Consider the following 14,331-nt stretch of genomic DNA (forward strand, 5'->3'; position numbering starts at 1 on the left):
CGAATTTTGGCCGAGCAAGTTTCAAAACTTATCGGTAAAAGCACAGCACAAATAGTTTTTTGCTAAGTTACTAATAATCAAACAAAACAATTATATTTACATACATCATTTGAAGCTTATTGAAAAAAACACAATATGGATTTCACATGACTGACTCTTGAAGCAGCTTAATAACTATAATGAATGAAAGAATTACGAATTAAAAATGTAATTTGTAAACGGTTTACATATAACAGAAATGCCTCAATAGTGTAACCTAGCGTCTCTTCACTTTGGGGAGCATCAGAATAATTTTAACTATTTTCGATTGCAAAATGGCTTCTCCTCCGGAGCAGGTTGTATGTACACCTACATTTGTTTTTCAAGCGGCTTTTCCGGGTAAGAATTACTGAACATTCAATTTACGTATTGTATTTGTTACTCAATATACATACACGCGATAATTTAAGTTTTTCAGAAAATTTGATGATTGAATTGTCATTGTTGGTATTTGAATATGTTATGGCACTGTCATTGGTACTAGATCGAGTTTTTTTTATCGTATTTAATTAATTATAAATATAGAGTGGGTAACACTACTACCTTAGTAACAGTTATCTCTATTTATACCCTGAGACTTAGTTTTTAAAATTTAATTAGTCTCTTAGTGTAAAAATTACACTACAACTAAGCCTATCAATATCATTGCCCTTCGATGTCAGTTGAATTTGATGTTGAATTTTACACATAAAAAACTGCAATTTAAGGTAAAATTTTTGGGGAGGATTTAGTCGAACGTAAATGTGTATAATTTAAAATTGGCAATTTCATTTTGTCAGTTAAGTCCACTTTATTGAACTGTTGACTTAGAAATTTACTCGTCTTTGGCATTAAATATTATGATGAACCATTTGGTTCTGATAAACAGTCGTTGTAAACACACCCGTTATTTTTCGGGAAACCATTTATTTTTCTCGTAAATTCTTGCCAAGTGCTAGCCTTCACTACTACAAATGCCAGTAATGGCAAAACTCATTCCACAAGCCACACACCCTGTTATTAAAATAAAACTTTAAAATTGAATCTTAAGCTTTCTTTTTTCCAAATCTGAAATTTGTTTCCCATGTTGCCAATGTCTTCATAATACACCATAAAGAAATTATAGGCCTTTACTTTGTTGATGTACCAGTTCTTTAATTAATACTAGAAATAACTTTCCATCCCTGGATTAATCCCAGTAGCTTTCCTTTGAATTATTTCCAATAATTTATTTTTTAGATAAGGACACTAAGGGTATTCATAACATTCCAAATGTGCCTAACTGGCAACTTGTCTAACTGAAATTACTTTTCTCTTTTATGTAATGTAATTAAAAAGAATATTGACCAAATTTATATAAAATTAAAGTGAATATTTTAAGGAAATATATTTTTATTTAAAGTATTTATGAATTTTCAAAAAAATATTGAGAAAACAAAATCACATCAACAGAGACCTATATAAAAACAACTGATTGATGTGGAGAATTATTAATAATGTTTTAAGTATTTTGAAAAATCCAGTCTAAACCTGATGTTGTTTACACACAAGTTTTTGCATTTATGTTTGTTTATTGAAGTTTAGTGTATGTTACATACAATGAATATTATACTATATAATATGGTATAGAAATATAACTGTGTCCATACAATGTTGGTTGATATGATCCACCTTGACACTACCTTGTAATTGTGAAACTATACGTAACTCTGAATAGACTGAGTTTATCTTCACAAATTTTGGTGAGTTTATATAAGTTGGTATAAATCTGTTATACACAAAATCAGGTTTCTTAATAAAGTGTTTGTATTTGTACCAGAAACTTATTTAGTAATTTACAAAGCATTTACTGAGAAAGCATGGGTGAAAGGTGATTTTCATAGAAAGAATAAATATATTTTTCCTTTGTTACATTTTATATTTACATGACCACTAGAATTCTGTAAATAGATATAAAAAAAATTGTAAAGATTTACATTTTATCTGTTGTTTAACCCTTTCACAATGGGCTCAGTAAAATATACACAAGTTCATATACACATTTGCCCACATTAAATATTTATACTATAATTTTTGATACAGCATATGTATCTTCACAAAATCTGGCAGATGTTTAGTAATGATTACAAGTTTTTTGTACACGAAGAAAGATTTATTAATGAAGTATTTCTATTAATTTGTTTGTGAAATTTTGAGTCTGTTTCATTATTAGTTTGAGTGTGAAGTGATTTCATGTTATGATTAAGAAAATATTTTTGTTTTAAAGATCTCAAATATAATTTATGTAATCTCTAAAACATCCTAACTACATTTCAAATATTTATTTTCAGTAACTCTTATTTTCTCTACTCTAACTATGTGGGATCTCTCAATTTGACCAATCTCATAACCATCAAAAAAAAAAGAAGAAATGAATATACATTAGGCTTATTTTGTGCCAGAATGACTGTAGATTGTAATACAAAAATACAAATGTATAGTTTGAGTAGTTTGTCTCACAACATTATATATTTATTTTTTATTATATTGACCTTCTGGTTGTATTTGGCTGACATTATATAGCTTGTACTTATGAGATGTATGTGCACTTATTACTTTATTCTTTTCAAACTGACCTTGTTTTGCCCGTATTTCAGTATTTTGTAATATATAGTCACATTTCAATTATTATACATCATATATGTATATAGATTATTTCTATTTAGAAGTAAGTTACTTATTTTTCTTAAAATATAGAACAAATAATAAATAAAGCAAACAATTATGTCTTCTAGCTACACCCTTTGAAATCAGTTGCTGCTGTATGTAGGCTGATAAGCCTTTTAAAACTTTGCATGTGCAGGATATTAAACAAAAATTTTTAGGGTTTTTATATAAACAGTTGAATAAGCAAAAAATCATAAATTGCTCTATCAATACCATAGAATTCACTGTAATTTATCAAGCTTAATAACTATTGATGTAATTAGGTCTAAAAAATGAAACTTGTAGCAGATTAAAGATGCAACCTACTTCCTTTAAATCTTGTTTCAAAAGAACATGGTAGCCTTTAGGCAGATTAAAATGGCTGAGCAAACCATGAGGGGAAAATTCTAAGCTGTTGATTGTTTATTCACGTCACATATCGAAGTAAGTGTATGGAAACATATGAACAGAGCATGTGTTTGATTCAGTATATAAGCCATATCTCAGCAAAATAAAAGATACAAGGTTTTGATTTGATATTCTACCTTGTCAGTATTGGTTATTTAAGTTTGTAGTTCATAGAAAACTGCAGACTGCATTTTGACATTGCAAACATCTCATTTTAACCAGTGCTGCATTCATTACGTGACCCACAGAAATCAATATTTAAGTGTGTTTTTAATATACACTTTTAAATTAAGAAATTAACTTCTATATAATATTAAAGTTTGAAATATAATCTATAACTTGTTAACAAACTTCTTAATATAAATTCCTAAAATAGTATTTCAGTAAAATTTGAATGCGAGTGAACAATCACGATGACATGGCCTTTGACCCCTGACCCATCATGAAAGGGTTAATTTACTCTGACACAAACTGTATTGAAAGCATCGATGGACAATGAAATGTAAAATTGGAAAAATATGAAATAAAATAATAGATTTACCTTCTTTGATTAGATCATTATGTTGTTTTAATGACCTTTTATTTACAGTTGTTACTGTTAACCATTTCACATCTGTTTTTTTAAATTGTATGGGTTTATTGCTGTAGTTTACCCATTTGAGCCTGTGATTCTTCTATCAAACACCAGTTGACTACAGTTGTTGGTGCTTAGCATATAAATGCCATGATCAAAGTGCATGACCCATTGGATCTTTGTGAGTGCAAACTGTAATTTTGTAAATGACTTTCTAATTAATTTATAAATAGTTTTAAAAATTTGTTAGTTGCCCAGAATTGAAGAATAATGATCACACATGAGCCATTTTAGTCAAGTTGTCTAGATTGCCCACAAAAAGAAACAACCATGATAAAATTGTACTAGCCAGAAAGATGCTGTTTGTATTGGTTATAAACATGCCCGTGAAAAAAGGACACAGTAAAGATGGATTTATTTAGAACTATGAGGTGGGTGAAGTTTCACATATTGCTTAATAAATTTATTTTTATTTTGCTATTCTGGTGAGAGGTTTGCATTTTATATTCTAGTGTCAGTTTGTGTTATTTATGTTTCTAATTGGTTGGTTACTGAAACCCATAAGAGGAAAGAGAAAAACAAATTGAAAGGTGTTTTACATGACAAGTGAAGATTGACAGTTTTTTTAGAATTTTTATTTTTGAAACTAAATGAAAGCTAAGCTAATAAAAAATATGGATTATATTTTTCACTCCTTTCAAGTCATACATCCTCTGTGCTCCTTTGATTTTCCTGATTGGGATCTCATCGTGGTCTTCTATGTGCCCTTTGCCATCCTCCTTTTGAATCTGTGTCTATGTGTTACATGTGCTATCTTTCTCTCTCAGGACCTATTTTCTTCTGCTCCTTGCTTGTCCATGTCATTGATCAGAAATTGTCATTAATGTTAGTTGCTTCCTCTCCCATTCCTCTTTTGCATCATGCATCCTGATTGGTCCTTTCTCCCCAATACTTATGCTGCCTTTGAAGGAAATTTGGCTTTCACACTAATTTCCTTACCTTTCATCTTTCACTCATACTTTTATTCCAATCCTGATCAGCATCTTTGTTCATTTTTCTCTTAACAGTATTAGGTGTCGTGTACTGCCTCCTTTTAGACTTATCTATGAAAGTTCGATATTTCCACAACATTTCTTATCAAATTTGTTATCTTATCATGTCTGGTTGATTGCCTTCACCATCCATTGGAAAAGATCATACAGGCTGGAATGTAGATTGTTTCCAAATACTTTCTCACTCATTATCTGCACAAGCTGGCTGTATCTTCCTCAGATGGATATAATCCCTCTCACTTGTCTGTTTGCATTTGACTGGGGTCTTTCACTCCCTTTGCATAAGTTTTCTTTTCAGAGACCCTCCTTTGTTTGTTTTTTACCACTGATAACAGAATCCCAGTTTGTGGTGGATCTTGCCTCAAACCAGCACTATTTACTGATTATGTTATAGTGCTCTTTGTAGAGATGGGGTCTTGCACAAAACCACTGGTGGAATACCCAGTGTTGTACAGACATGTTTCTAGGTATCAGTAAGTTTCACTCATTGGTGGACCATCACTCGTGGATTTCATGAGTAAAGGAGAATAGATTTCTGTCCATCCCTGTCAACCCTTAGATTGAATAAATTGGGATCAATTTGCTTTCTAAAATAGAGACTTGCAGACACAACTTGCAATTTCTTGGGTGTGATGTTCCTTCAGACTCCCCATCACATTTACTTCTCCCTCTCTTTTCCCAGAGGAAGAAGGGTGTTATCATTACTTCCCATTTGCTGAGTGCATTGCATTATTTTACGTTATAATACAGAATCATGATTTTTTGCTCATTTCCCATGGATGCTCTTTCCAGATGAGCAGCTGTTGGTTGGAACAAGACCAACGTATGAGGGATTCTCCTCATAATACTGGGTTTGAGATGACACTGCCCTGTTCCTATGGTTGTATGTAGTACAGGCCCCTCTTCTCATTAATTCCAGCTGCAGGAAGTTCTTTCATTGGTTCTGAAGTTGTGTTTGGGGGATTTCATCTGTCTCATTATGCAAGTAAAGGCAAGTACATATGCTATTCCTATGTTTGAGTGAATGGTCTATGTCCTCCTTATTATACTAGATGCAGCATGTTTCTTCCCTACATTTATGGTTGGGTGAGTTATTATTTCTACTGGTAATACCATTTAGAGATACCACCTTGTCCTTAAGGTTGAGTTGAGACATCACCAAGGCCCAGTAATGCTAGAGGCAGTTTGTTGTACTTCTTGATCCTGTCATGATTGTATAAGTTTGTTGAATTTAGGCCAACTGCTAACTTCTTCATAATTCCTTTCCTTCATGTATAACATGCTGTTTACTTATGGTTGGGATTGATGAGCATGTGCAACATGGCTCATGTGTCCTAGTCACCATATTAATGTTACACTATATTTGTTTTTATCTGGTTGGATCATCAACCTCCTAATGCTGAGGGCTCAGCATGGCCAAGTGGTTAAGGCACTCGACTCATAATCTCGGGGTCACGGGTTTGAATTTCCATCACACCAAACATGCTCGCCCTTTCAGCCATGGGGTGCATTATAATGTGATGATCAATCTCACTATTCATTGGTAAAAGAGTAGCCCACAAGTTGGCAGTTGGTGGTGATGACAATCTGCCTTCCCTCTAATCTCACATTGCTAAATTAGGGAAGGCTAGTGTAGATAGCTCTTGTGTAGCTAAGCGTGAAATTCAAACAAAACCAAACTTAATGCGGAGAATGAGTTGTGGAGCATTGCTGTCTGGTTGAGGTTGGTTATATACATAGTTCATTCAGTTTGTATTTTACTAGAAATTGCACCTCTCTGAACAAATAGCACTTTTGCACATCCTTTTATTTTTTAACTTGTATTAGATTAATTACAGGCTTTGGATTCATCTGAGAGCACACTGATGCATTTTGGGTAGTTGCTTTCTACTTGGTTTGAATGCTGAGCACCTGCACTGGCCTCTCTATCTTTCCAGTGTGTGATTCCAGCTTTGTGTGAGAGGAGTAAGACTGTATTGGAAGTCAACATTTTCTTACACTGAAAATGTATTTTTGACAGTTACTTATCACTTCTTATCCTTCCTTCTCACTACCACTGTTTATTTTTTAGAGCTTACCAGTTCTAAAAAAAGTGAGGATTAAGTAGGAATACCAGAGGGAGTTAACTGCATCAGTACAACTGGTGCAATACTATTGGTGGTGAATTATCACATATGTACATTTTCAATTGTGGTGCACAATTGGTGCAGTATATAGACTAGTGTGCATAGCATGAAAATACTTGCAGCAGTTCTTAGAGGGCAGAAAGAAAATCAAGATAACTTTGTGTTAGAGAAGGCTAGTACCTATTGAAAATACATTTTCAGAGTAAGAAAATGTTAACTTTTTTTTTTTTTTTTAAATCAAGAGCTTTGAAAAGCAGGCTGTTTACCAGTATGTGCAGAAACTGGATCTACATACAAATTCTTGCTACATACAGAGGTGGACCAATTGTCTTCCAGGAAAGTACTAAATTCCATTTTGTAACTGAAAGATAAACTTCATATTTTTTGTTAGAATGCAGCTTAACACTAACAGTGTATATTATAGATGAAAAGTGGTTTCTATTACTGTGCTACCTGACTGATATTGCTATAAATTCAATGACCTTGTTTTTGCAAGGTCAAAATTAGAATATTTTGCAACTCGGTGACATAATGTATGCATTTTGCAAGAAAACTTGTTCTGTGATTAAACCAGTTTAAGAATAGAAATTTTGAAATGTTTCCTTGGCTTACTTGTTCTGTGGTAAAACCAGTTTAAGAATAAAAACTTTGAAATGGTTTTTTGGCTTACTTGTTCTGTGGCAAAACCAGTTTAAGAATAGAAACTTTGAAATGTTTCTTTGGCTTACTTGTTCTGTGGCAAAACCAGTTTAAGAATAGAAACTTTGAAATGTTTCTTTGGCTTACTTGTTCTGTAGCAAAACCAGTTTAAGAATAGAAACTTTGAAATGTTTCTTTGGCTTACTTGTTCTGTGGTAAAACCAGTTTAAGAATAGAAATTGATTCAGAAATCCATTTGATGGTAGCATTACTTCTTATCTATCAATCTGGTGATAAAACTCTTAAAACTGGATTCAAGTCAAAATCTCTTGGGAACTTTGGAATAGTTCACAGAGGATACCCAAACATATAAAGAAAGGCAATGGACATGTTTTTAGATTAACATTTGTACAAGTCAGCATTTTTTGCTTTACAGCAATTAAAACAAACTAGCAGTTTGAGTGCTAGTAGAGGGGAATATCTTTAAATTTTTGCATTGTTTTTTAAGTTGTGTTTGTTTACTTCTAGGAGCAGAATTTGGTGATAACTGTATTAATTGATTACACTGCACAACAGGTTTTTGAAAAGTTTTTGCTGATTGTGACAGGTACCTGGTGGGTATGTACAAATATAGTTTTGGTTTGGCTTCATCAAGTGGGAACTCTGAGAAATAGTCATTTAACTGTTTACTCGCAATAACATATTTAACTGCCTTTATGTTTCTAAAATGTTATCAAGTTCAACATAATTAAAATTGTTTTGCTCCTGATTTTCATTTGTATTCAATTTCCGGTGCATCACGTTGCAGTGTCCAACAGTAGTCAGCAAGCATTGATGGATTCCAGTTGCCCTGATATCGTTTTTCCAATGTAGCAAAACTGAAGATTTCGATGAAATGGTACATAATGAGCAAATTTGGATGTTATTTTCGTGATCAGCGGCCAAAAATCTATAAGGAACACCCAACATTGTTCAAGAAGCAAAAACTTTGTTGTGCAGTGTTACCTGTGAGTAAAGCTGGACAATTAAATCAATTACCTAGAAGAAGAACTTACATCAGTTAGTGTCAAAAGAACTAATAGGTTAATCAGAACTACAAATAATGCCACAAATATAATAAACTCATCAAAATTAATGATTCAGGTTTTTAATGTTTTTTATTACTCCAACAATTTATTAAATGAAGATTAAATTGTCACAAAAAAATGATCAACTAACTGAAATTAGATGCTTTGGTTATTACTGCTTTTGATTATTCCAGCAAGTGATTAATCAAAACTACAATTCGTAATGGTTACCATGGAAATAACTAATCAAAATATTGCCATTATTTTCTTTTATTATTAAGTACAAAGCTACATAATGGGAGGAATGCCTCATGATTTGAGAGTTCAGGGCTGAATTATCATTGATGCTAAACTTGCTATCTCTGTCTTTGTTATTGAAGAGCTAGTATATTTGTTTTGCTGCTGTCAGTAATTTTCAATTGCTGACAAGAGAAACAACTACTGGTTGACAGTACCCACTGTCAACTCTCCAGCTACTTTATTGTGTAACTATGTTCTTTATTAATGCCATATGGACAGTCACGGATCTGGGGAAGGAAGTGTAGTGGGTTAAGACCATGCTCCATGTTTTTCAGAAATTACTATATCTATTCTTTAATGTTAAATAAGCAAGTACAATTTAGGGGATAGGTCAAGAGTGGATTACTCTCTCCACCTTTTTTTTTTATTTCATATATTAATAACTTATTTAATTGTGTTTAAACAGATACAGAACTAGGAGAGGGTCTTAGAAGGTTCTGTAATTAATAACTGTCCTATTTAATGTAAAGGCAGGTTTGGATTTATGATAGAGGGTCAAATGGGCCAAATCCCCTACATCCATATTTTTAAAGATTAATAGCTAATAATGTTGTATAATTTGGTGAAGATCTAAGGGGATCAACCACCCAAACATTTATCCAGGAATTAATTAAAAAAAAGGCAGAGGCCCTTATAGTATAAAAAAATAAATATTAGATGTGAATGTTTTTATTAAGCTGTTGATTACCATAAAAGCCTATTGGAGAGTTTCTGAAATCAATATAATTGAAGTCAAAAGTAGTACAGAAAAGGTCTCAGCCAATAACTGATTATTTCTGAGATAATACGACAATATAAACAACTGTTAAATCTTATTGGTAAACTTTGGTGTCTTGGCATTTCCATACACAAACAGTGTGTATAAAATTTAAGAGATTTGCAGAGACATCAACCATTAAGATTTGAGTATAATCATTATGGTTGTAGTGTATACATTACAACTATATGCTAATACAGACAAATATTATGACTTCTTGCAACTCCCAAATTATTATATTATATAGGCCTATACAAGAAAATGATAAATTATTCCCCCAGAGCTTGAAAGGGGTGAAAAGAAAATTTCTAGTGAGATACAAATAAATTTTGATAATAAATAAAAGACAGTCTAAATGGCTACTTGCAATAATCATGTTTGTGGTTGAAATAATAAAAAAATATTTGTATCTCTGATGTCTACCAACAGTTTGTGTGTGGTGCTTTTCCATATTGGGTACATCGGGGAATCCATAGTTTCATCATCAGTGCTTGTCAGCCAATCAGCGCTCGCATAGATGGGTATTTCTCGTTTTCTAAGCAGCATAGAAATATCAATGAGATCGTTCACAAGATGGAAAGAAAGAGGCGTCATTCACCAGATTGTCTTGTTTCTGGCAAATCTAAAAGGACTAAAACTGTGAAAGGGCTTTGTCTATAATCATTATGCTCAGTCATTTGAAATAGTTGGCATCTCTGGATTTGTTTTTCCTTAAAACTGGTTTTGTTTGAGACATACTTAGCTTTTATGACAGACTTGTTAAAGAATCAGTTTATAATGTTTGAAAGCTAGAATTTTTCTGAGAAGGATATTTTTCATACTGCTTACATCTAAAATAAGTGAAAGTGCAGATGGTATGACTGTGTAAGTAATGGCTTTTTAACAAAATTTGAAAATGAGCATTCTGTTAACTAAAGTTATAATTGTTTTTCTAAATACAGTGATAAAGAATTATAACTCTAAAAATTTGAAATGTTTATTTTCAACCATTTTAATTTTTATATCAATGAAATTGCTAGATATAAAAATATAATTTGAAGTTGCTGGACTATAAATAAACAAGTTAATAATTTACAAAATGTTATTTTTTTAAATTTGACTTATCTAGACTACTTTAAAACTATATGGTCAAAAGTGATTATGACAAAATATATTATTATGGTCTTGCTATTGTGTGTTACTTTCCCTATAACTGAAGTTAGCTTTTGAGAGAGAATAACTAAAAAAAAAAAGTGTCTACTGAAATGTGACACAAAAAGTTAACTCTCACTTTAGTTTCTGTGAAATCGAAGTTATTAGTTAGATTTTGCCATACAAATAATAACTATGTATTTTAAGTATCTGGCATAGTGAGGATTTTCAACAAAGTTGAGAAGTACAAGCTCATAAAATCGAGGTTTGCCGATCTTGTATGTTAGTGTGTTTCTCTATGGTTATGCTACTTAGATGATCAAAAAATGAGATGGGACCCACAGATTTACACAAGGACCAATAGTTGAGATCTTTTACAATTAAAAAAGTAAATTTTGCTATTGTACAGGGGAATTGTTTATATTTGACTGGCAATGGTGATTTTCTTGTAACTGTAAAGTTACAAGAGTACTTTAAAAAATCTTATGAGTAAAAATACATTTAAATTTAAATTCTATGCTCTACCATTTTGCCTTGCATCCACCCTATTTGTGTTTTGTTGGAGAGTCACATTGTTTATGTCATCTTCACTCATTTGGAATTAACACTCACCCTTATATGGATGACTGGCTTCTAGCTTCTTCCCACCACTTGGTAGAACTTCACATGAACTATTTTACCTTTAACTTTGCATCTACTAACTCCTGCCTCCACTCTGGTCATCTCTCTTACATCAACCTCAGTTGGACATTTTTCATCCAGTGATCAGCATTCTCTGACTTAATGTCTGGTTTCTATGTGGTCCATTGCATAACATCAGGGATTCACTTGTTGGGTGGCATCTTTAGTAATGCAGTTCATTAGGTATTTTTCTTTGCCATTTATCAACTGAAATGGTTTACTTATTGTCAGTAGTCTTTCAGACACAAGTTTAATCCTTCTTGTCCCACTGTGCAGCATGTTTATTTATTTATGACATTGTTTATAACAAAGGTTTGGTGCTTTTATCCATTTCTTTGTATAAAGCAACTCTATTATCTACTTTTTGTTGTAATGGAAAATGTAAAGGTTTTTAGTCTCCAGTCTTCTCCTTTATTCTGAAATCATTGTGGGTTATCTGTCTTCAACGTCCTTTTAGATTCCCAGTTGGAATCTCACAGTGGTTTTGCATGTTTTATTCCATCCACCCCTTGAACCTTTGGCATCATATTCCCTTAATCACTTTTCTCTTGAGACTTATTTTTTATGTTGTTGGCTAGTAGACATTGATATGTTTGTGATTTGTGTTCACAGGTCTCTTTACTGTTTCACTTACGTTCTGATAGGAGATAGGTCCTTTCTACCCAAAACTTCAGCAGCAAGAAAGGGGGATAACACTTTCTCTCCTGTTAATCTTCCCTCTGTTTCTCATTTCTACAGCTGCTCAGATCCAGCTCATTTTTTTATGCTAATTTCAGGCTCTCTGTAGTTATGTTGTACATACTGAATAGCTTAACGGTTCACGTATCATTTGTTTCTCCATTGGGACTCTTCTTATCTCCTGTCACTTTGACAGGTTGGGTTTGTCAGTCAGTTTGTATTAGTCAATCTGGGCTTTCATTGGAGGAGCAGAGACTTCTTTGGATGCTATCTCATCAAGTTCAATATGATTCAATGTCCCTGGTGGCTCAGTTTCTTTGTTTGCTGGAGGAGATTTTACATGCTGGTATGTAGACTATGACTAATACATTTATATCTCATTATTTACATCATTTGGCAGTTGCTTTCTTGGATAATTTTTGGCTACTCCCAGTGCTATTTTCCACTCAGTAATGAAATTGTGATAGAGATGAACAACACTTTTTTTTCCATTTATTTCTATTCTTTGTCAGGAACTTTCATCATTTTAATTTGGATCCCACTCAGATATGCTTCCTTCCAAATCCACACTAATTATCCATAGACCAATTTAAAAAAATTCCAGTGAGCATTGAGTTCTGTGAGATGGAATGTTGTTCTGCAAGACCACCTTGCAACTTTCCAGGTGGTAAACAATTATATTCACTACTGGACAACTATTTGTGGACTATCATAAGTGCAGTGTAAGGGGATTTTTGTCTGCCCCTGCTAACCCCTGGAATGCATAAATTGAGCTTAGTTTACTTTTCAAAATGGAGAACATGGTTCATCTAGTGCAATCTCCAGAGCATTATTCCTTGGGACTCCCCAGCATGAGTTATCATTCCCCATTTCTTCTAGTGGAGCATGAGAGCCCTTACCATTCCCAGGTTCCACTCAATAGAGAGAGGTGGACAGAGGTCTGTTTCTTCTGAATGACACTTGAACTCATTATTCCACTTCAGCCAATAACCCTGGATGGTTATTTTTTTCCACAATGTATCATAAGCAGGACCATTTTATGTGGGAATCTCTTTCTAATTCTAGCTTAGAGGTAACACTTAGCTATCTGGTTGAGTGTGTCCTTTCTTTTTTGGTAGTTATCTTCATTTGTATAATCATAAAAGAGGGTCCTCAACTGCTTGTAATTCTGACTTAGTTTGTTCTACATCCTCCTTGTAATTCTGGGGGTAGGAAATGTTGACTTATCTCTCAGTGAGGGAAATAGGATTTTTATTCATAATTCCATGCCAGGTAATGTTTTTTAAAGTTGAGTTAGATGAGAAAGTTCCTGCAATTCTGTGTTTGGTTTGTTGCATTTTGTGCTTTTTTAGATTTGGGCAAGGGTTTGTATACATTTGTGTTGCTTGCTTTCTCTTTGTAATTCCAGTGGCTCAATATAAAACATTCTATAACTTTCAGGTTGCGATCCATTAATGTCCCACTGTTGTCCTTCTGCCTTAATCACTTTGCCTTGGATCTAGCTTTGGGTCCACAACCCTGTATTTCCAGTGATGAGACATGAGACCTTGTCTGTCTGATTGGGACCCAAATAATTCCTGTGAGTTATCTACAATATTTCACACACCTGAACTGAATTGTTTTTTAAATAAAAAATGTATGGTCAGAGGATACTTTAAAAAAATTATAACTCAAAAAGTAGGTTGAACACCATCCTGATTTTTTTTGTAGATCATATTCAGAGATGTAAGAATATATGGTAAAAATCTGAAAATGCTGAATAACTGGTGACATTGTCAAACTGTGGCCTGAAGTAGGGCTATTTTTAGCTAAGTTATAAAACATTGCATGCAACTACATTATTTTACAGGAAATCTTATAGACTTTTAATTACAACAATTGCTGATTTATCAACTGATATGTTATTGGAAATTAGAAAAAAAAATCAGCTTTGTATCATATTACGTCTTAGAGCTATGGCTTATTACATAAACCAATGTTCTTTACAATTTTGGGTTTTCAGGTGACTTTACAGCCTCACTGTGCAAATCCTACGAGAGATAAACTTGGTTTGAGACCATTTTTGGATTCTGTGAGATTAATTCAGTTAGTGTAGCAAATTTCAGCCTTCTACCACCATTACTCTTGCAGCTTTAAGCAGCCAAAGTTGCCCAAAAATGAATTTGCCAAAAATAATAAAAAAAATTAACTAAATTTTACAGGGTTGTAAACCACA

At 32.9% G+C, this 14,331-nt stretch overlaps 1 protein-coding gene across 6 annotated transcripts in view; it reads left to right on the top strand.

The window, feature by feature from the left end:
• The first annotated feature begins 253 nt into the window (after nucleotides 1-253).
• The window catches only part of LOC143250932 (uncharacterized), a 68,221-nt gene continuing 54,143 nt past the window's right edge, over nucleotides 254-14,331 (top strand). Inside the window, exons 1-2 of one of the 6 annotated variants that reach the window (XM_076502140.1) lie at nucleotides 302-378; nucleotides 3,760-3,866. In XM_076502140.1, coding sequence (XP_076358255.1) covers nucleotides 3,836-3,866 — 31 coding nt within the window. In that variant the 5' untranslated portion in view covers nucleotides 302-378; nucleotides 3,760-3,835. The other 5 variants (XM_076502138.1, XM_076502139.1, XM_076502137.1 and 2 more) reach the window with 5 other exon arrangements.

This window comes from Tachypleus tridentatus, chromosome 5 (genome assembly GCF_004210375.1).
Source record: "Tachypleus tridentatus isolate NWPU-2018 chromosome 5, ASM421037v1, whole genome shotgun sequence".
NCBI lineage: Eukaryota > Metazoa > Arthropoda > Merostomata > Xiphosura > Limulidae > Tachypleus > Tachypleus tridentatus.